The 23,466-nt window shown below is 36.4% G+C and overlaps 2 protein-coding genes across 6 annotated transcripts in view; one reads left to right on the top strand and one right to left on the bottom strand.

Annotated features, from left to right (window-relative positions):
* Positions 1-815: 815 nt before the first annotated feature.
* HLTF (helicase like transcription factor) overlaps positions 816-23,466 on the top strand; it is a 56,343-nt gene continuing 33,692 nt past the window's right edge. For 2 of the 5 annotated variants that reach the window (XR_002824554.1, XM_004379201.2), the window contains exons 1-13: positions 816-1,038; positions 2,188-2,395; positions 6,015-6,181; positions 7,801-7,934; positions 9,031-9,128; positions 10,393-10,467; positions 10,622-10,813; positions 13,381-13,476; positions 16,104-16,176; positions 17,467-17,560; positions 19,347-19,426; positions 19,519-19,563; positions 20,666-20,755. Coding sequence is in view for 4 of the 5 variants with exons in the window: in XM_004379201.2 (XP_004379258.1) it covers positions 1,019-1,038; positions 2,188-2,395; positions 6,015-6,181; positions 7,801-7,934; positions 9,031-9,128; positions 10,393-10,467; positions 10,622-10,813; positions 13,381-13,476; positions 16,104-16,176; positions 17,467-17,560; positions 19,347-19,426; positions 19,519-19,563; positions 20,666-20,755 (1,372 nt within the window). In the remaining variant the exon portion in view is untranslated. The remainder of the gene's footprint in view (positions 1,039-2,187; positions 2,396-6,014; positions 6,182-7,800; positions 7,935-9,030; positions 9,129-10,392; positions 10,468-10,621; positions 10,814-13,380; positions 13,477-16,103; positions 16,177-17,466; positions 17,561-19,346; positions 19,427-19,518; positions 19,564-20,665; positions 20,756-23,466) is intronic. The other 3 variants (XM_012556341.2, XM_023733914.1, XM_023733915.1) reach the window with 3 other exon arrangements.
* GYG1 (glycogenin 1) overlaps positions 20,292-23,466 on the bottom strand; it is an 85,133-nt gene continuing 81,958 nt past the window's right edge. The window contains exon 8 of the mRNA XM_023733919.1: positions 20,292-20,725. The gene's annotated coding sequence lies outside the window, so the exon portion shown is untranslated. The remainder of the gene's footprint in view (positions 20,726-23,466) is intronic.

Here is a 23,466-nt window from a genome sequence, read left to right on the forward strand (position 1 = left end):
TTGACACGGTCGCTGTAACAATGGGTTGAAATAGTCCAAGGACTGTGAGGCTGGTGCAGAACCAGGCCATGTTTCCTTTTATTATAGGTAAGGTTGCCATGAGTCAGAGCCCGCTAGACAGCAACTGACGCCAGTGCTGTACTTTCCTGTATTAAGAAATGAAAAATTTCGTTAAAAACAGCAACAAAAACAACCAATGTGGGAAGGGTACTCTATAAATCTAAGATCCAATCAAGATTTTCTGAGAATCTCATACATATGCTAAACCAGTTGTCCCTCGAATCGATTCCGACTCATAGCGACCCTATATGCTAGTGAGGCTTAAAATGAAACGTAATTTTGAGGATAACACCCCAGGATTTACCACAGGAAATTAAGGAAAGCTTCTCGCTGGTAGCTCTGGGTCTGTAAACCTTGGAGCTTATTCAGTGGAAGACCCTATTACATGTCACATCAGATGAGGAGAAAATTGGAGGCAGGATCAGGTAGGGCCTGAAGAATGAGGCTGAGGCTTAAGGCTGGGGGAAAAAGCTAAAGAAAACACATTTTCCAGTGTTTGCCGCAGGCAGTCAAACAGAAAAACGAGCACCACGGCCACCGCAGTCGGGCCCCAGGGACTGCAAGGACTTCCCGCGCGCCCGCATTGGGGGCGGGGAAGGACCCGGATGGTACCACCCGTGCAGCCCGGGCCCCCCACCATCTGTGAATCGCAGCGCGGGGCGGAGTCGCACTCCTCTCCGTGCCCTGATTGGCTCGTCTCCGTAGGCTCTTCCTCGCGATTGGACGCGCCCAGCGCCAGTCAGAAAGGTCGCCGGTTTCTCAGATTGTTGCTGGAAGGAGACAGCGTCGACATCTGACTGGACTCCCGGTGTCTCGTCGTCTGGTGGTCGCTCTTCCTCCGGGGTTCGGAACCTGTCTCCGGCTTCTTGGCCGCGGGGCCTGGAAGGAGGCGTACAGAGGCGACTCGAGAACGATCCGCGGACGCTCAGGACCTCCCTTGGCCGCCCCACGCAGCGCCATGTCCTGGATGTTCAAGAGGTAAAGCGGGCGGAGGGATGGGGCGCTGGGGTTAACGGAGCGGCGGCGTCCCCAGATGAACCTGACCTTCCCAGCGCCCCTCCCGCGCTCCCTGTGCCGTTTGTGCTGCTTGTATTCGTTGTGCCAGACGCTTCTGTGGCCGCGGAAGAAATAAAAACGGGAGGAGAGGCGAGTCTTGTGCCAGGGCCTTGGGAAATCTCTGTCAAGGGCTGCGGGGGCCTGGGGCACCGTAGCCAGGATTCCGGCCCGTGATTTATTCCACCGAACGTCCATTAGATACCCACTGTGCAGGCATGGTGCTCTGGGTACAGGGCCGAATGAGGCAGTCCTTGTCCCCAGGGAGCTTCGATCAGTTGTTGTGCCTGCACAGACGTGCAAATACGTATTTACAGGGGAGCCGGAGGTCTGCGTGATGTGCGAGGCAAACGCGGGGAAAGCAGCGACTAGCGGGTGTTAGGAGAAGGGAAACTTCCTGGAGGCCCCCCAACACATTCCCTCTCACTTTTCATTCTGTAAATCGGTTTACTTTCCCATTCCTGAAACAGTTATCTATAAGGGGTCTGGGGTGGTCCTGGAACTAGCGGGGAGGGGGCGGGGGTTTGGATACCCGAGTAAAATAAGGGTTCTTTGCGGAGGAAACGAAAGCAGTGAATGTTGCATGGACTCTCCGTGTCTACTGCGGTAATCCAGAGATGGAATGTGTTATCTGTAATATAAATTTCTGCATTTATAATAATAGTTCGAGTTTTGCAAGTCTCTTCTAGCTCAATCGTCATTGAAATTCTGGCATATAGAGTTACAGACTTTGCATATATTTCAATTTATATAGATTGATTGATGATACCTAGGATAATCAAGACATCTGAGAACACTTTTTTTTTTTTTTTTAATTTTCATTTTGAATGTCTTAGGGGTGGAGGAGGCAATACTGAACAGATAGGGTTCCTGGAAACCTCTCCCACTCCAATTTGGGCTTAAACCAGGGTAACTCTTAAATCTGTAAACAGTGGTTCCCACGTTTGATTTCATTTGCTGTATGAATAAAGTGTGAGAAAACTGTGGCCTATACATAACTGGTAGGGTCTTTGAGAAATACCTGGTTAAATATTGTATTGTTTTTCAGTGACTTTTTTTTTTTTTTTTAAATAGAGATCCTGTTTGGAAGTACTTGCAGACTGTCCAGTATGGAGCCCATGGAAATGTTTCACGCCTTTCATATCCTACTTTCTTTCCCCGTTTTGAATTCCAAGATATTATCCCTCCAGATGACTTCCTAACTAGTGATGAAGAGCTAGATTCTGTTTTATTTGGAACTTTGAGAGGGCATGTGGTTGGACTACGCTATTACACAGGAGTAGTGAGTATAACAGTAGATACTAAGTTAAATTGTGTTTATGGTGTTAACCTAGGAAATAAGAGAATCTAGAAGGTGATATGTGCAGTTAATATTTATTTTTACTATTTAAGTAATTGAATATACCCAGTCAAGAGATAACAGATACCTGAACTACTTTGATTAATATTCTCTTATGCTTACAGTATACAAAGCATTTTGCCTGCACTGTCTCATTTGATTCCTACAATAACTCTGAGGTAGATAGGACATCTGTATCCCCTTTTTATAATGGAGGAACCAAAGCTCAGAAAGGGGTTAAACAGTTTGCCCAAAACACACAGATAATAAATGGTATATTTGAGAAACGACTTCCAATTCCATTGCTTTCTCCTCTTCTGTCCCTTAGCACATTTCTACATTTTAATATTTTAAATTTTGAAAGATCAGCTCCTGCTAGGTAAGAGAGTTGTCTGTTGTTGTGTGCTTTTTTTCTTTTCCTGTAGTAAAGACTATCTCTGTCTCCCACTGTTTTTTTATTCCTGTATCTACCTTTTTGTATCTCCCTATTCTCTGCATTGTGTGTGTGTGTGCGTGCGTGTATGTGTATATGAATTCGAAAGAGAAGAGAATATAACTTTATCTGGTCGGTAGTTGTCTTTGTTATGGTGGTCTAGTATGCCTCTGTGTTACTTACTTCTGTTGAATTTATAATGAAAAATTTCACACATACATAAAAGTAGTTTAGCATAGTAAACTCCCTTATACTCTTGACACAAATTCAACAACAAGATTTTTCCGCATTTGCTATCCTTTTTCCTTTTGTACTTTATTGTTATATGTTTTTTTACTAAATCTTTTTTTTCTCAGTATTTATTTATTGTAGTTTAGATGAAGGTTTACAGAACAAATTGTCCTTTTGTACTTTAAAGCAAATCCCAAACATATTAACATTTTATGCTCATGTAATTCAGGGTGTATCTTTTAAAAAGTACGTTTTTGTGTCCTTTTTATAGTGAAAATTAATAATTCCGTCTTATGTCTAAGAAGTAATCCATATCATATTTTCTTGTTTATCTTTTTATAGTTGGTTTTTTCCTATCAGCATCAAAACAATGTTCATACATTATCTTTATTATGCTTCATAATCCTCCTGCCCTTTTTTTTCCATGTCATTGACTTGTTGCAGAAACCAGCTGTGTTATTCTGTATAATATTCTGGATTTGTCACTTCTTCCATTGCCCCTTATTTTTCTTAGGTTGAAGCTTCTCAAATCATTTTTTGGTTGTCTGAATCGTGTTCTGCAGGAGATTCCTTGGGTAGAAATTATATGTTATTTGTCTCTGCTTCAGTTCTCCTGTATTTTCTTTAGATTGAAATTTCTTTTCAGATCATTCTGTAGTTGTCTGAAAGATACTTTCTAGGAAATTCTATAGAAAGGATCAGTTATTTCCTGAGTTTTTATATGGTCATAGTTGGTGGTGTTCATACTTGAAGGGCAGTTTGGCTGAATATATAATCCTCGGCCCGTGTTTTCTCTCCATAATACCATAATGTTGCATAAAATGTTGCTGGTGAGAATTCCGATGCCACTATGGTTTTCTCTCCCATGTAAGTGAATTGGAATTTTTTTGCCTGAATGATCAAAGGATATTTTTCCTTATCTTGAAAGTCCAGTTTTATTAGGGTTTATCTTACTTAGTAGTGACTGTCCTGTAAGTTCAAATTTTCTTTTATTTGAAAACATTTTCTGTAGTTTTAAATGTTTTGTTTCAAAGCTTTAGTTTTTCTTTTTCAGGGACTAATCTCTGTATATATTAGACTTCCTGTGCCTGTGTCTATTGCTTCCTTTGAAATCCTTTTTATCACTTTTCTACTTTTCATCGTTTATTTCCCTTACCATGTTTTTCACAAGTTCTATTTACTTTTCTGTTATTTCTACTTTAGTCTTCAATCCTGAAATGGTTTTTCTTTTTTTCTGATTATTTCCTGAATTCTTTCAGTTCTTATTTCATATCCATCTATTGTCTAACCGTATCATTTCTATGCTTTTCTACTTCTGATTTGTGCTATTTTTTCAAAACTTGTGTTTCTCTAAATTAAACAATGGTAAAATATTAGATTATGGTTTTCTGCTGTGTTATTGATCTTAGCACTATCATCATTTGATCTTGGAATAATCTCTATGATGATTAAAAGTCATCAGAATTTAATTTTTTTATTTTTAAAAATGCATGTTATTTTATAAGTAATACCTGTTCATTATTTTAAAAAAGGCTAAAAAAAAAAAAAGCATTAAATCACCCTAACACCTACCATTCAGAACTGTAACTTACTCACTTTGATGTTTCTTCCACAGTTTTCTCTGTGTGCATGTAAATCGCAATCATATTATGTATTAATAAAAATGAGATCATATTATGCCTACTATCGTGATTTTCTTTTTTCTCTTAGGACAAATACAAACAGCCTTGCAAGTGGGGTCTTCTAAGGAACCACCAGACAGGTCAAATAATGACAAGTCTTTGGGAATGAAACTTTTTTTAATTGTAAAAAATATATAAGAAAATATTTGCCAGTTCAACAGTTTTAACACGTATAATTCAGTGACATTGATCTCATTCATCATATTGTGCAACCATTTACCACTATTATTTTCCAAATTATTACATCACCATTAACGGAAACTCAGTGCCTGGAAGTAAGACTTTGAAAGAACTTTATCCATTCTCCTTCCTCTGGTGCCTGTCAGGCTACATAAGGAATGCCAGGAGGCTTTTATTCTTAAAGGATACCGTGTAGCTAGAGAGAGGGGATGGGACTAGGTTACTGATAACTCAGTTATTTGAACTAACACTGTTCAGGTTGCTGCAAGCCTTTTGCTAGTTCTGGAGTTCTGAAAAAGTGATTCTGGATGTTTTTGCCAATAATTTTTGTTGCTTTTATGGAAGAGAGAATTCTTGGAGGTCCTTAGTCGACCATCTTCAGTGATGACACTCTTGGGCAACTTTTAATCAAGTGAAATCAGAGAATGGCATTAGTTGAAGGCTGGATATATTTTTCTCATTCCAGTTCCTTTCTGCCTTATAATTAACACCTTTTTTTCACTTTTAGATTTTGGAAAATTGAAACTGAGGAACCAGACCACCTGGGTTCAGATCCCAGCTCTGCTAATAACTTTATGACCATGAGCAAGTTACTTAACCTTTCTGTGCTTTAATTTCTTCATCTGTAAAATGGGGCTAATAATAATACCTGCCCTACAAGATTGTGAGAATTTAACAAGTCACTCCATTTAATGTACTTAAAGTAATGTTTGGCGTATAGTAAGCACTCAATAAAGGTTTGCTATTGTTTTTCAGGAATTGTAATATTAGAAATTTTATGTAGTGTGAATCTGTGAGTTTAGATTTGACTTTACCTATTAGATATCAGGAATTTAACTTCCCAATGAATGTAAATTAGGAAAGCACTATAAAAAGAATTACTATAAAATATATTCTTTAATTTTTCTGTAGTTTCACTCCAAGAAAATATATTTTTCTTATATGTAATATTTAGCAGTGAGCATTAAAAAATAAACTAGAAATCCCAGATAAAATATGAAGTAAAGCAATCACTTCTGCTCATTGTTTTTGTTAGGTTAATAATAATGAAATGGTTGCCTTACAACGAGAGCCTGATAACCCCTATGATAAGAATGCGATTAAAGTAAACAATGTGAATGGAAATCAGGTTGGCCATGTAAAGAAAGATCTTGCAGCTGTTTTGGCCTATATCATGGACAACAAGTTGGCACAAGTTGAAGGGTAATGTACTTTGAGAGTTTATTTTTAATAATTGTGAAAAGGTAGTTATCTTTGAACTTGTCAAGGCTTCTTGCTAGAAGATGTGTAGGTACCCTAACATTTTTTTTAAATTGTGGTAAATCTGTTTACACCCTCTCCTTGTTTATCTACATGGTTAGGTTCCAGAGACCAGATTGTTAAGCAAAATCAGTGTTAGGCAAAAATGTAGGGTGACCAAATCACAAAATGGAGGATGACTGCATCATTACACAACTGCCAAGTTATATTATTATATAACTGCCAAGCCACTGGAAATCATGGCTCAGCCAAGTTGACACATAGCCTTAATCATCAAAGCCAGCGTCACTCTCGCCTTGCATCTTGGTGTTTGTTACTGCTGGACCTAGGCTGTTAATGCACAAAATTGTCGGATAGTAGGTTTTTTACTATTGTCGTAAATGTGAAATGTCGGGTAACGAGGTAGTTGATAAGTAAGGAGAAGGTATATAACATCATTTGCCATTTCAATATTTTTTACATGTACTATTTAGTGCCATTAATTATGTTCATTGTGGTGGTGTGCAAACCTATCCTTATATTCCTGAACCTTTAGTATGTATTCAATAAATGTTTTCATTCTCTCTTCTTCCTCCACTGCTTTAGCCATTAGACAGGTATCTTCTTACTTTGCTACTGGAGAAATACAGACTTTGGTTCAAATATTAGGGGAAATCCACATATCTCTCAAAACCTTTGGGCATGTAGGCTTGGGAGTCTAGAAGTGTTTAAATCAGAGGTTAAACTGGTAGCCTGTGATCAGATGTAGCTGAGTTTCACTTTGCACAGTGTTTTAAATTTTTATCATTCATGCTAGTATTCAAATATCAGGGTATTTCCCATTTTATACGTATTAGCTTTTCTTCCTAAATGTAAAAATTATTTACAAAGATTTTCTCTTGACAAATGGAAGTTCTGGCAATGCTGGACCCTCATTCCCACGTGGCATCAGTTAACTGGAGCTGAGTAGCAGCTGTTTCTTTGGATGGGGCGTACACTCTCTGGTTTCAACACTTCTGTTTTTCTTGAACTCTCAGCCTCTTTTAAGTTACCTTTTCTTTTCCAGGCATTTGTGTTTGTGATCTCAATTTAAATATTTAGGATATGAAAAGAGTCTCTGTCTTCCTTTACTTGTTTTCTTCTTTTTAAATTCATCAAGTTTTTATGGTATTGAGAATAAACTTCTAATGAATCCTGGATCAGAAATAGTTCTTCTGGAGCATTTCCCATTCTCCCAGCAGAATTGGTTTGCTATCTTCAACAGTTGTGTTAACCAAAGCGCTATCCTCTTGTACTATTTTACTATCTTACAATCTCAGTCACAGGATATCCTTGTATTTTAAGAGTATTTTATCCCACCTTCTCAGTTTCTCTTGGCAGTCGGTTCTTAAAAACCACCATTTTCTGATTGTTCTTGATTCTATTCCTCGCTCTTTTCCTGGTCTGCCCAACCTGGTTCTTTTTTATTTTATTCCAATGCAATGTTTGAATGATATGCTTAGAATATTTAACAGATTCTTAATGGTTAAAAAAAAAAAAAAGAAACTTCTAATTTCCCATATTTTCCTTTCTGAATATAATAGGGTAGTTCCGTTTGGTGCAAACAATGCTTTTACCATGCCTCTGCATATGGCTTTTTGGGGAAGAGAAGAAAATAGAAAAGTGGTTTTAGATCAGTTGAAGAAACATGGATTTAAATTGATTCCTCCACCAAAAAGTAAGTTTAGAGCTTAATTTACCCTTTTTTTTTTTTGCCCTTTTTTAAAAATTGTACTTCAGGTGAAGGTTTACAGAACAAATAGTTTCTCATTAAACAGTGAGTACACATGTTGCCCTATGACAATGGTTAACAACCTCACAACACATCAACACTGTCGTTGCTCAACCTTGGGTTCCCTATCACCAGCTTTCTTGTCCCCTTCTGCCTTCTAGCCCTTGTCCTTGGACTGCTGTGCCTCATTAGTCCCGTTTTGTTTTATGGGGCTGTTCAGTCCCCAGCCTCATTAGTCCCGTTTTGGTTTATGAGGCTGTCCAATCCCCAGCTGAATGGTGAACTTCGAAAGTGACTTCACCACTGAACTAAAAGGGTGTTTGGGGGCCATACTCTTGGGGTTTCTCCAGTCTCCTTTAGGCCAGTAAATCTGGTCTTTTTTTTATGTGTTACAATTTTGTTCTACATCCTTCTCCAGCTCTGTCCAGAACCCTCTGTTGTGATCCTGGTCAGAGCAGTCAATGGTGGTAGCCGGGCACCATCTAGCTATGCTGGACTCAGTCTGGTGGAGGCCTTGGTAGCTGTGGTCCATTAGTTAATTTACCATTATTTTGATTGTAAAACATTTATTCTCTTAAGTAATACTTTGAGTTTGGTTGACCAAAGTAATTGGGGCTAAACTTTCCAAGTTATAATTTATTTATTTATTTTTTTAAGGAGTCTCTTTGAGGAAATCCCGGATTTTTTTTTTTTTTTTAACTCTTTCAAATAATTAAAGGTTCACAGGGAGTTACCAAAACAAAAAAAAAAAATTGCTGGGAGGCGTCCCATGTCCTCTTTACTGTTTCTTTCGGTGGTAACCTCTGGAAATCTTGAATTTTAAATATTCTCATTGATAAATTATGGACAAGAAGAAGAGGTTTGTTTGGCAAGAGTTTGCTCAAATAACAGAGTTATTTTAATATTTTTTAAAAAAATGATCTAGAATTTAGCTTCTTTTTTAGAGAATTTTGAATATAGTTTACAATGCAAGTTTGAAAACTACTTCATAGGAAAGAAAGCTTATTTGGTGATTTTATTGTTTTCATTTTGTAATTAATAGCTTTAGGATTCAGTTTGGAAAGTAACTGGGGCTCTGGAAGAGCTGGACCAAGCTATAGTATGCCAGTTCATGCTGCAGTACAGATGACTACTGAACAGGTATGCTTCTCTTTTATTTTGTAGTCTAAATTTGAATTGTAAAGGTTGAGATTGCTGTGTTAAAAAGGAAAAAGCAAATATGTATGTGCTGGTTTAATGATCTTCATACATATTGTTAGGTTATAATTAAGTGTGTTGTAGAATAAATACCATATATACATGTATATTAGTTTGTAAAACAGTTATGTAAAAAGAAAGCAGTGATAAGAAATCTAGTCCATACACATGTATTTGTACATACATAAAGACACATGACTAGACATGAGATGCTTTTCTGTTGTTTGAAATTTTTACAGTATTAATTGAAAAACAATTAATTCTTGAAACCTATTGCTCCTAGTAAGGTTGCAGATGCAGTGCTAAAAAATTAGCTTCAAATCTTTGCATTGCTCTCTAGTTCTTATGTTGTCTAATTTGTAATCCAAGATACTGTTGAGTTGGAAACTGATGGTATTCATTCATTTGAAAAAAAGGTATCTATACAATAAATTAACATAATCTACAAATAATGTGAAAAAAATTTCAATGTCTTTACTCACCAGTGTTAGTTGTTTTGTTTTTTAAATGTACTTATCGTATTTTCCTTACTCATTGTTAAAAGGGCTTGAGGCTGTGTTTGATGGGCAAACCCCAAGTTCTAATTTTTTAGACCTGGCCTGATTTCTTCTAGGCTGCTGCTGTATGTTCACATGCTTATTTATAAAAGTATAACACATACTTGTTGCTATAAAATTGAACTCAGTCAAGTTAAATAAATAAATAGATTAGTGTAGCACTGAAATCATCCGAGTATCTTATAGCACATAGTAAGTTCCTATTGCAGTAATAAAAAATGGAATGTCATTTACTTGAAAAAGATTCCAGTGCATCTGGTAGGATATACCAAATGGTTTGAATATCACTAATAGAATCACAGAATTTCAATGGCAGAAGGAACCTTAGACACAATTTAAATTTAGTTCGTCCCTTTACATTTCAAGATACAGGGCCATAAAGGTTAAATGTCTTACCAAAATTTATATATAGGTTGATTTGTTACAGAGCAGTTACTGAAATCCAGGACGTACAACTCAGTTTTATATTCTTTTGACTGCAACCCAGTTACCTCTTAACACCTGAAACACCTATTTATTCTGCCTTTAGTGATCAGTATAGCATCCCAAAGAAAAGTTTATTTTTGGTGTTTGACTCTTTTAGTTGCATGATTTAATCCCTGACATAAGTCGAATTTTTACTTTAATTGGTTTGTTCTTGTTAATTGCAGCTTAAAACAGAATTTGACAAATTGTTTGAAGATTTAAAAGAAGATGATAAAACTCATGAAATGGAACCAGCTGAGGTATTGAGGCACTGTTTCTATTTAAAACTATTTGGAATTTTAAAATATGCATTATTCTGTACATTTTCTATCATAAGATCAACTTTTTTTTCAGGGTCTGTATGTGGAAAGAGAAAGGACTTATCGTATTTCTGTTTATGACATTTATTTATAGGCTATTGAAACACTATTACTTCCACATCAAAAACAAGCTCTAGCTTGGATGGTGTCACGGGAAAACAGTGAAGATCTCCCACCATTCTGGGAACAGCGAAATGATTTATACTATAATACGATCACAAATTTTTCTGAGAAGGACCGACCAGAAAATGTCCATGGAGGAATTTTAGCTGATGATATGGGTTTGGTAATGACTTCTTTTTTCTGTTTGGGAGTAGATTTTACTTTCAATGTAGAACGCAGTTTTTCCTGTGGTTTTCACTTAAAATAATCCTGAACGGCTTGCGTGCGTGCGTGTATTTTGAGATTTGGTTATGGTACAATTAAAATAATTAGGTAGCTGTAAGCATGTCTTTCTCAATTTTCTTTGCCCTTTCACATTCAGGGAAACCTGTCTTTCATGAGTTTTCTTTAAAAAAGTAAAGACGGGACAATCTTAGATGAAATTGTGCTTGTATTGTCTAACAAATACTGTGATATACGGAGTGTAAAATATATATATTTATGATTCTTTATATGGAGCCCTAGTGGCAGAGTGGTTCACCGCTCAGCTGCTGCAGTTCAACTCCACCAGCCACTCTTTGGAAACCCTATAAGGGCAGTTCTACTCTGTCCTGTCGGGTCGCTATGAGTCAGAATTGACACCGTGGCAATGGGTTTGGCAGCGGGTATGATTCCTTATACCAGCAGGTTTTACATTTTTCAGTCTCGGACCTGTTTACACACTTAAAATTTATTGAGGACCCCAAAGAGCTTTTGTTTTTGTGGGTTGTATCAATATTTATTGTATTACCCATTGCTGTCGAGTCGATTCCGACTCATAGCGACCCTGTAGGACAGAGCAGAACTACCCCATAGGGTTTCTAAGGAGCACCTGGTGGATTTGCATTGCCGACCTTTTGGTTAGCGGCAGTAGTAGCTTTTAACCACTGTGCCGCCAGGATTTCTACTTACTGTATTAGGGAAGAAAAAAATTAAAAGATTTATTAACTTAAAAATAACTAATAAACTCATTACATGTTAAGATGAATAACATATTTTGAAATGAAAAATAACACTGTTTTCCAAAACAAAAGCTATCTTAGAACAGTGGCCGTATCAGTGGACTTTCAGTAGTGTGCTCTCCCGTTAAAACTCATTGGTGTATCTTGCGATTGGAATGATTGATTTTCTAATATCAGGCATTGCTTATTTGGAGACTCTTGGTTCACTCTGAGTTATGTAGATCTGCCGCGTGTTGATGCAGAAATTTACATTCATTCATATTACCTTTGATCTTAAATTCTAGAAAAGCATTTCCATTTTAGGAAGCTGCTACATCATAGTATTGTATATAAGTTTTCCAACATTCTGATTTTCTCTTAAAGCTCAAATTAGTGGCATCAAATACTGTCAGTTATTTTCCTTGAAGGTGACAGTCTCACTTTGCTCATTGCCAAGAAAATGTGTGCTGTACACTCAGTCATGACTAACTACAGTTGCTTGACATTTTTTTGAGTAAAAAAAGGTGTTCATGGAAAAAGTGGGTAGTGAGCTTGCAGCAATCTCTCAAGTGATCTTTTTCTTCAGACAACCCTCATGCAACAGAAGTTTTTTATGTATACTTCCCATTTTGTTATAGAGAATATTAAAAAGATATGTACTTAAGGGTTGATATTTAATAAAATTAGTATGTACTACATCAAGGTCATTCTTAAGTGAAACTGGTTTTTTTTAAAGAATCTGTGACAGTGTAGTTTAGTGCCAACTGCTGTGTTTCAAAACTGCTAAGGTACCAGCAGTTTTACCTACTATTGATGTTTATAGCATTAGTGCAGATGTCAACACAAATAAGGTCTTAGTAGGATTGTGAAGAGGAACCTTGATGGTGCAGTGGTTAAGCGCTCAGCTACTAACTAAAAGGCGGTTTGAACCCACCACCCACTCTGCGGGAGAAAGATGTGGCAGTCCGCTTCCGTAAGGATTATAGCCTTGGAACGCTATGGGGTAGTTCTACCCTGTCCAATAGGGTTGTTATGAGTCGAAATCAACTCGATGGCAATGTGTTTGGTTTTTCTTTCTTAGTGTTACGAAAATACTTCTGACCTCATATAACCCTGAAAGGCTTCTGGGGACCCCGAGAAGTCCAGGGACCACAGTTTGAGGACTGCTGCTTTGTACTACTTAAAAATAGCCAGATACTTATTTCTATATTGCTAATTATAAATTTAGCTGCAGAAAATACTGAAAAATTACTTGTTTTCATTTAAGAGAAATGCTTAAGAAATATTGTATCCTTTACGCTTTATTGATAAGTTATGCTTTTAAGTCTTGGTATTGTATTTAAATCGAATGTAATAAAATGGTCATCTTATATGTATACCGGAATTAACTAATTTTAAATTAGTTGTAAATTTTGTGGTAAGCAAGTAGTAAGTAGTTTCATGATAAAATTAATAGTTCAGAGTGTTAAATGAAGAATCTTAACATAGCACTATTTCAGTAAGGTGACATTTCTCAGAGATGTTCATAGTATTTTATATGTAAGTCATTTAATAATTCCCAATAGTGCAGTGGGGAAAGCATTTCCTAACTTAGTCAATGTAATAATGCTCATTTTTTATTAATATGTATGTTGCTTTATATAGTGATCACTATACCCTGTTTTCTTGAATGATATTTGATAACTTGATTATTTTAAAATTGCTTTTGGAATATTCCCTGGTCAACTAGGTTCTAGAATCTAACCATTTATCTTTTTAAAACATTTTAAAGGGCAAAACTCTTACAGCCATTGCTGTAATTCTTACCAACTTCCATGATGGCACACCTCTTCCTGTTGAAAGAATTAAAAAGAATCAACTGAAGAAGGTAAAGTATTAGTAAGTGCATTTCTTTTGATGCTTCTGATTTGCTGTGCAACCTTTTAATTTTGCTGTTAAAAATATTGGCCAAAAATACTGATAATAGCCACTGTTTGCAGAGATACAGTGAATGGCCGCTCTCATGTGTTAGTGAGAGTGAAAGCTGGTACCGCCTGCTTGAGGGCCATTTGGTTCCGTGTTCTGAGAGCCTTAAATGTACTTAGAATCTTTAACACAGTAATACTGTTTCTGGGAAACTATCTAAAGAAGTTAGCAGAAATTCCTTTTTTTCCCCAGAATATAAATACAAGTTTTTTTTTTTTTTATTCTTCCCAACATTACTTGAAAGGCAGATCTCATTAAGAGATCAGTTAAATTATGATAGAACCATGAAATTTATTATGTAACCACAAAAATTCTACTTTTGAAGAATACTCATCTTCATGATTTTTAGTTTAAAAAAAAAAAAAAAAAAGCCAGGTACAAATCTGCATATGGACTTCCTTAATTATTCATGAATTCCATATTTGTGAATTAGTCTGCTTGCTACAATTTATCTGTAAGCCCCAAATCAGTGCTCTTGGCACTTTTGCAGTCATTTGTGAACATGTGCAGAGCTGTGAGTAATTGGAGCTGCCTTGTTTCAGCTATCATACTGTAAATTGGTATCCTTTTCATGATACATTTAGTGCCACATTTTTTGCATTTTTGTGCTTTTTTGTTGGTGATTTCACATTTAAAATGGGCGCCCAAATGTAGTGCTGTCTAGTATTCCTAAGTGCAAAAAGACTGTGATGTGCCCTATGGAGAAAACGTGTATTAGATAACCTTCGTTCAGGCATGAGTTATAGTGCTGCTGGCTGTGCATTCAGTATTAGTGAATCGACAGCATATGTTAAATAAGGTGTTTTTAAACAGAACACACATGTTATGTATTGATTAGTTGACGAAAATATCGTGATCAGAAGCTCTCAGGAATCTAGCCCTATATTTCCCCAAGGAGCAGTAGTTCAGTATTTGCTGATTCAGTGTTTGTGCTGACTTTATAGAGCATACCTACTGTAAATGAGAATTTACTGTATGTGTTCATGTACGTCTAAGTAAGTATACCTGCTGTATGTACCAAAATGTTAATAGTGATAATTACCTTCTAGTGTCTGAGGCTAGATTCTCTAGAGCAGTAAAACCAGTAAAGCATGTAAGTGTATATGTGTGTGTGTGTGTGTATATATATATATATATAAGTATATATATATATATATATATATAAAAGTATATATATATGTGTATATATATATACACACACACATACATGTATATGTAGAGAGAGAGATTTATAGTAAGGAAATGGCTCACATGGTTGTAGAGTCTGGAACGTCCCAAGCATGTGGGTCAGGATAGAGGCTTCTCCTGATTCATGTAGCCGCAGGGGTTGCCAAACTCAAGATCAGCAGTTTAGAGAGCAGGGCTCTTGCTCACAGGCTGCAAAGATTGATGGATCCCAAGACTGGCAGGCAAGACCGTAGGTGAGCTGCTAGCTGAAGTCCCAAGAACCGGAGGTCTGATGAACAGGAGCCAGCCGCAGGATCCAGCGTGAGCGAAAAGCCCCCAAGCCTTGCCAGAATGTCCGCTTATATTCGATGCAGGCCATACGCCCAAGGAAACTCCGTTTCAGCTGATTGACCATCCACAGCAGGTCCTGTCATGGGGGTGATCACATATTAAATCTCAACAGGGAAGTGATCATAACATTATACGACTGCCAAACCACTGAGAATCAAGGACCAGCCAAGTTGACACATAATCTTAACATCACACCTAGTGATGGGAATATGGGTGACTTTTCTTTGTATTTAACTTATATATATTTATAAATATATATACACGATGTATTTATATTTGTAAGAATGTAAAATGAATTAATGAGAAAGATAAATGTTACTAGGAAGGAACAATTATCCTTTATTCTTACTTGAAATCCAAAGAGCTTAAAGTAGGAAATAACTAAAAATGTGTGTGCAAAATACTGCTTTTGGACTGTTTTGAATAACTGTTCTCGTTTTTTAGTTTTCAGAGAGGCTGCACATCAGTTTCCTGCCAGAACTTACTGAGATTCTATTTCATTATTTTCTGAACTTAGCAGCGTTTTCTTCTTTCTGCTTTCATTGGAAGTTAACTCAGTTATCTCAGATCCAGTTCTCTGTCCTGAATAGCCTCTTTGTGTCCTGTTCTTTATACATTTAGACATTTTTTTCTTTTCACTTGCTTCATTCCTCCCCAGTGCTCCGGAATGGGGTAGCAATTTAAGTAGTCTTTATTATGTAAAGGAGTCCCTACCCTGGGTGGCACAAATGGTTAAGCCCTGGGCCAGTAACTGAAAGGTTAACAATTTCAATCCGCCCAGAGACGCCTGGGAAACTACTGGAACTCTGCTGTGGAAAGATCACAGACGTTGAAAACCCAATGGAGCACAGTTCTATTCTGAAATACATGGGGTTGCCATAAGTTAGAATCAACTCAACGACAGCTGTTTTTGTTTGTTTTATGTAAAGTAAAGCAATATAAAATAGATGCGTTTTAAATTTATTTAAACCTGATAGCAATACCGTATAAGAGTTATGTCTGTTTCTCCAGGAATGTAATGTTAACAATGACTCTGTGAAACTTGAAGGAAATACCAGTGAAAAAGCAGATGGACTAATCAAAGGTAAACTTTAATCTTGAATGTGACTCAATATTTGATCTCTGATGGTTTTGTGCTATAGAGAAATTTAGGATATCTCTTTCTAAAGAACGTCACGAGGACTGTTAAGGAAAGTTTCATCCAGGAGTTGTGATATTTGCGTTGGGTGGTAGAGCTCCAGGCAGAGAGCTGTGAAAAACCAATGTTGGTTGAGAAAAATCCCATGAGAGGGCAGTAAAAAAATATAGCATGTTTTATTCTGGGATCTTATGGTATTTATAATAGAATGTGCAGGGATCACTTTACCTGTTGCTAGATGAAGCTAGAAAGACAGGTTAAGGGCCAAATTCTGAAGTTGGAAGAGAAATGAAATCAGATCTCTGTGTTTAGCAGTTAGATGAGCTTCACAAAATTAATTTCTGAAGATTGGTTAGAGCAGAGCAAGACTGGAAAATATTTTAAGAGAAGAATAGTTGGTGAAGTATTGGAAGTTAACACCTGTGCACTGTTGTGCTAAGTTTGGGAAAAGGGACATAGAGTAATAGTTGGAGAGGGAGGTTGAGTTGAGAGTGTTTCTGTTTTATTTATTTTTCTGATTGTAGGAAAGACATCTGTGGGTAGAAAGAGGTTGTGGGTACAATAGAGAGAATAATTGGTTGGCATGTGGGAGGCAGTGTGATTAAAGGAATAGTTAGATGAGTTGGAAGGGGACATCTTCCCTGCATCATAAGGAAAGGAAGTATGGTTGAAGGAAATTATAGAGAAGTGAGGGGATAAAGACAGAGGGAAATGGGAAGTTTTTGGAAGATGGCATCTGATGTTCTCTGTGACGTGAACTAAGCTGTGTGCTGGGAGTGAAAAAAAGAGTTGGAATCCAGGCAAAGGATCATTCTGGCGAGTGGGGAGGGAGACTGAACAGTCATAGGTAAGAGTTGCTAAATGACACAAGGCCACAGCTGAGCTTTGAAAATATAAATTTACAGTACCACTGATTTGCGGTTCTGTTATTTTTTTTTTTTCAGCAGCTCTCAGTAGCCTGGGTACTGCAGGAGATTTAGCCAGTGTGGGGATTGACTACATGGTTCAGACTGGGTCACAAGAGATTGAAGAACTTTCTAGTGAGAAAATATTAGTTTAGGAAACACGTAAAGAGAGTAGCTGGCTGATTAACTGAGAAAACAGGACTTGAAAGGAATGAAGATCTTAGGAAAATTGAGCTATTGAGTTAGAAAACCAAGTTATTAAGAGAAGTACTGCTAGTCTAAGACAATTTACTAATACTCTGTATGATATTTGTCTTTTTCTTTGAAATAGAAGGATCTAGATGTAGCAAAGAATCCAGTATTTCAGATATCAAGGAAAAGAATAAATACCCCATGTCAGAATTTTCTAGCTCCCGCCCCAAAAGGTAAACTGTATTATGGTTTGATTGTATGTAATACATTTATTTAAACTCAGTGTTCTTACATATACAGGGGAGAGAAATGACCGTTATATCTCAGTTACACGTTCTCTCAAATACTTTTTTTTTTAATTTGAAACTGCCAAAATCACTTGTGACTTAGGCAGGTAGGGCGTTCTTATTTTACTATTGAAGAAAAGTAGTATTGATCTGTAAAAGATGTGGATTGCTAATTTTTGATAACTACTCATCTTTCTGTCACTTTCGTTTCTATTTCTTTTACCTGTGAACAAATCTAGTGCCTGTTTTTTTTTAAATTTCTCGGTACTTTACAAGAATTTTCTCTATGGATTTGAGGGGATGAAAACTGAAGAATAGGTATTGCATGGCTTGGCAAAAATGTTCTTTGCTCATCTCAGTTTTTTTCATTTCACCTGTAGTGGAAATAAGACATGATAAAGTTATTTATACCAAAACCCATACCCATTGTCCTGAGTCGATTCTGACTCATAGTGACCCTATAGGACGAAGTAGAACTGCCCCATAGGGTTTCCAAGGTTGTAAATCTTTACGGAAGCAGACTGTCACAACTTTCTCCCACAGAGAGCTGGGGGTTTGAACCGCCAGCCTTTCGGTTAGCAGCCAAGAACTTAACCACTGTGCCACCAGAGCTCCTTAAAGTTATTTATGGAGAGTATTAACATAGACTAGAAGGAGAATTTAAATAGAAAACATAATGCCCCTCTGTTCTCACCTTGAAATGGGCCTGTGTTAACTTTATAGACTTCATTTACCCTGTGCAGTAGATTGAAATACTGGGCCCTTGTTGCATTGTCCACCATCAGTGCAAGTATGACCTCCAGTCTGGGTGTCTGTTAGCTATCCCACCAACAAAGATCTTTAAACTGTGGCTTTGTTCATTGTTCTGTCATCAATACCCATTTAAACTGAGCACAGAACCTCGTGTAGATCTCAAATCTTACGACTCTGGATTGACCATAAACCTGTTCAACAGCATTATTTGGTAGACCAGACCAAATTAAAGAACGTGGGAATAATGAGGGTATGGAAAAACTGAAACAACAACATACACAGTGTACTAACCCATATGTGTTTACTATGCAGGCTTTCACATATATTAACACATTTTGTCCTATGAGGTAGATTTTATTTTTATTCCCATTTTCCAAATGAGGAAACAGGCATAGGAGAATATTAGGTGACTTACCAGAAGTCCCATAGTCAACAAGTTTCGGAATGGGGATTTGATTCTAGGTTGTCTTCACTCTGGAGTCCAGTGTTCTTAGCCACTTAACCACTGTGCTATACTGTTTCTACACAGAAGTTTTCATTGTGAAAGAATTACATTTGTGCTTTTTGGCTACTTATTGTACTGGAAGTGTTTTCTTTGCTAAGGGCCTTGTTTTTTGTTTTGTTCTAGTCTTATATAAATATTTCAATTACCAAATATTGAACTCAGCATTGAAATGATTACCTTTTTAGAATGGTTTAATTCTTCCAATTTATTTTCAGTAATAGTGGTACTATAGTTTGGATAGTAAATGCATCTAGTTAAGAAAGCAGATTGCTTTTTATCACATGTAGTTATGAAAGCAGATTGCTTTTTATCATATTTGACTTTCCTTTGTCAAATAAAATTTTCCCTTCAAAAGGTTTTCAAAAAATAGTTAAGGGCAAAACAAAAGCATTTGTATTACATTTATTAAACTTACGGTTTTATATTCCATCTTGTGGGTTGGTAAAAAATTTCTTTGTGTATGTTTAATTTTAGAAGAAAAACTGCTGACAAGTATATAGAAAGCAGTGATTCAGAGGAATTTGAAACAACTGAATTACCGCAGAAAACAAAAGGTAATATGAAATGGAATTTGATTTGATATTATGTCCTATATTCTAATTTCCTAGTATGACTCATTTTATGTTTACTTTGGTTTTGTTTTTAGGTAAACTGAAAAATGCAAAGTCAGAGACTAAAAGCAGGGGAAAAGGTATGTTTATACGTTTTCTCAGTACCTGTAATCTGTACTTGGAGACCACTAAAGTAAAAATCCATTGATTTGCGTATATTTAGCTTTGAATTCTTTAATAATGGGTCTTAACCTTGGCTGATCTTTACCTTTGAACTCTTCATGGGATGAAGCTTACCAAGGGTGATAAATGAATCAAATGAATGAAGCAAACAGAGTGAATGGTTTCAATTAAAATCTAAAGGATAATATTTAAACGTCCATTAAGTGAAATAAAAATAGTGTTCTACTACTTATAAAATGACTTTACTAAAACCTTATTTGTATATGTATACATAGTAACAAAAGTAGGTTGGGAGTGCCCTCTTTGTAGTACTATGATTGTTAATTCACATTATCATATAGATGTAAAAGTAATCAGTGAGTATCTTATTTTTTTCCTGTATTTTTAAAACACATGATTTACTTTCTTTTCCTTGAATGAAGATCATGTTTCCTTATATATTCCTAATTAGTAGAGAGATTGTGTTGAATTAGGAAAATAACTGTTCACCACTGACTTTAGGCAGCCTCATCACCGGAAGTCAAAAATCTATTTCTTGAAAAAATTCTTACTCCTGGGAGCAGGATCATTTTGCATATGGCTGCTCTTACTTTAAGGAGCCCTGCTGATGCAATGGTTAATTGCTTGGGTGCTAACCTAAAGGTTGGCGGTTTTGAACCCACCCAGTGGCTCTGCAGGAAGAAAGTCCTGTCGATCTGCTTCCGTAAAGATTACAGCTTAGGAAACTCTGTGGGGCGGTTCTACTCTGTCACATTGGGTCCCTATGAGTTGGAATCGACTCTACAGCACCTAATAATAGCAAAAGCTCTTCTTTCACTCTTCTTTCTCAGAGAGAAGATAGCAGTCTACCATGAATCACATACATCACTTCTCTGAACTGGAGATAAATGGTTAATGTCAGAAGTGGCAACTCTGCTTACTAAATATTATTTTTATTTAATATATAAGCTCCTAACATAGAGAACATGAAGTGGTATTCTATCTCCTAAGAAAGTATGTGTACCTAAGCATAGGGGAGAGTTTGTTTTATATCTTAGTAATTCTGTTGGTTTTCTTCAGCAGGATCTTCCACGATTAAAGACGATTCAGAGTTTGCACGTGCACTTATTTCGTCTGCCCCTACAACAAAAAAGAAAATGTTGAGAAAGGGTCAGTAAGTCTGCTGATTTTCTAGCTTTTGTTTATTTTTTCTGTTTTTTATTATTTATTTAGACTCTGGAGGACCTTTATTATTTTTTTTGGTGAAAATATACATAGCCAGAGATAACCATTTCAGAAATGTCTACATGTACAATTCGGTGACATCGTTTACATTCCTCCAGTTGTGCTGCTATTCTCACTATCCTGTTTTTTCTTTTTAATTTAAGAAAATTACATTATATAAAAGTTACAAAACCACATTACGAGAAGAGGGCACTCTCCGCTTACTTTTGTAGTTACTGTTTATCTATAACCTCATTAAAAAACAAAGCTACAGTTTTCTGTGTTTTCCTCCTGGTACCTTTTCCTATTCTATTTGTTTTAAGTAAGCCACAATTAACTATTTATGAAGGGGTTCTTAGTGCTTTTAGTAGCAAAGAGATTTCTTCTAGTAAAGAAAAAACGAAATTTATGGCTGTTTTAAAGCTTAATCTACTTCATATTAATTTAAATTATAATAAAGATTTAATTCTAGATATAATTAGAATTTGCTTTCATTTAAGAATGTTAGTGATGTTTTATAATTTTGGACATGGAATTCGTAAGAATACAACACTAAGTCTAAATGTATGTAATAGAAAGAGATTATAAAAGAGGTTGAGGAGATCTGGAACAAGTTATTATCTTTGCACTTATGTTTCCTCTCTTTTCCATGTTGAGGATACAGCAAAGTTCTTACTTTGATGAAGCTTATAGTCTAATGGTAGGGGAAACATACAATAAAGAACTAAACACATACTTTTAATAATGATAAATGCTGTGAAGAAAATAAAAGCAGATAATGAAAGACTGAAGGGGGGAGATGTTTAAGAAGATGATAGTTGAGCTAACACAGAATGATGACTGACAGCCAACGTTTAGTCTAAGAATCAGGGATAATTAGGAATAGACGATCTAGGCATTTCAGATAGGTTACCCTTGACCCTAATTTTAGAAGTTTTAAGCAACGTGGAAGTTTAGGTTGAGATAGTATTAAGTTCATACGTAGAAACCCCTTTCTATTGCAGACACATAGCAGTGATTCAAGAGAGAAAATTCATTTAAAAGGTCATAGTTGTGTTAAAAACAAACATATCTGTGGAAAGAGAACCAGATTAGAAATGAAAATCACTGAGTAGAGACAAAAGCCAGAGTCCTGTTTGGCCTTGTGGTAGAGACTGATTTCTTAAATAAGATACAGAAAGTCATGAGGGAACAAGGAGAGTAAGGAATAGGAGCAGGAGGTGGTACACATGGCTGATTGGTTCCAGGAACAACTGCCTCCTTTGCCATGAGACCTGAAGAACAGGCTGGTGCCCAGCTACCATTACTTAATGTTTTGATCAAAAATTCTATAGAAGAATTATAATCAGAAGCAGGGAGAGATGCAGAACAGAATTTCAAATTCTCATGGAACCCAGACTTTCTGGAGTCATGGAGGCTGGATGAACCCCTGAAACTACTGCCCTGAGATAGTCTTTAAAAGTTAAACCAAAACTATCCCCAAAGGCTTCCTAAAACTAAACAGTGGTTTTAGCTTAACTAGTAGAGAATGTCTGTCTTGAGCATTGTGCTCTTTTAAGATCTGTCTACATGGAATCAAACTGACAACAGCAATTCGAAAGATTAAGTAGGAAACTTAGGGGGCAGTGAGTTTATGTTAATGGGGGACGGACAAGGAGGGTGATAAATGGTTGCACAACTTGGGGAATATAATCATTGTCACTGAATTGTACACGTAGAAATTGTTGAATTGCGTATGTTCTGCTGTGTTATATTAGTAACAACAAAGATATAAAAAAAAGTCATGAGGAAAAGAAAGATGGATTAAATTCCTCTGCATTTTGAATTTTCTTGCATTAAAAGGCACCGTAAACAAAATGAAAAATGACAAGGCTGAAGAAGATATTTTGAATGACTATAACTGACAAAGGATTAATATCCACAATATGTAAAGAACCTCCAAAAAATCAGTTAGAAAATACAACCCAGTAGAAGAATAAAGGATGTAAATGTGAGTTCATGGAAACAAAACCCAGATGACCAGTAAACATAGGAAAAGACTCATTATTCATTCAATATAAACCAAATCTGTTGCCATTGTGTCAATTCTAACTCATAATGACCCTATAGGACGGAGTAGAACTGCCCCGTAGGGTTTCCAAGGAGTGGCTGGTAGATTCGAACTGCCAGCCTTTTGGTTAGCAGCCTGAGCTCTTAACCACTTCGCTGCCAGGGCTCCAATGGAGGGATACACATCTTCAATTTGGTGATTGTATCTGGGGAAGGGGAGGGTATTTTGATCAGGGAAGTATGCAAAAAGTGGTTTTTTTTTTTTTTAACTGTAGTTAAAATATTCTCTTTCTTTAAGAAAGAAAAATATGAGGTAAATATAGGGAGGTTTTTTTTTTTTAATTGTACTTCAGGTGAAGGTTTACAGAACAAATAGTTTCTCATTAAACAGTAGTACACATATTGTTTTATAACATTGGTTAACAACCCCATGAGATGTCAATCTTCTCCCTTCTTGACCTTTTTTTTTCGAGTGAAAATATACATAGCCAAAGATACACCATTTCAAAAATTTGTACATGCACAGTTCAGTGACATCGACTGTGCTCTCCAGTTGTGCTGTTATTCTCACTTAAGATGCAGGCTTACAGAACAAAATAGTTTCTCAT

This window comes from Trichechus manatus, unplaced genomic scaffold (genome assembly GCF_000243295.1).
Source record: "Trichechus manatus latirostris isolate Lorelei unplaced genomic scaffold, TriManLat1.0 scaffold00062, whole genome shotgun sequence".
NCBI classification, from domain to species: domain Eukaryota; kingdom Metazoa; phylum Chordata; class Mammalia; order Sirenia; family Trichechidae; genus Trichechus; species Trichechus manatus.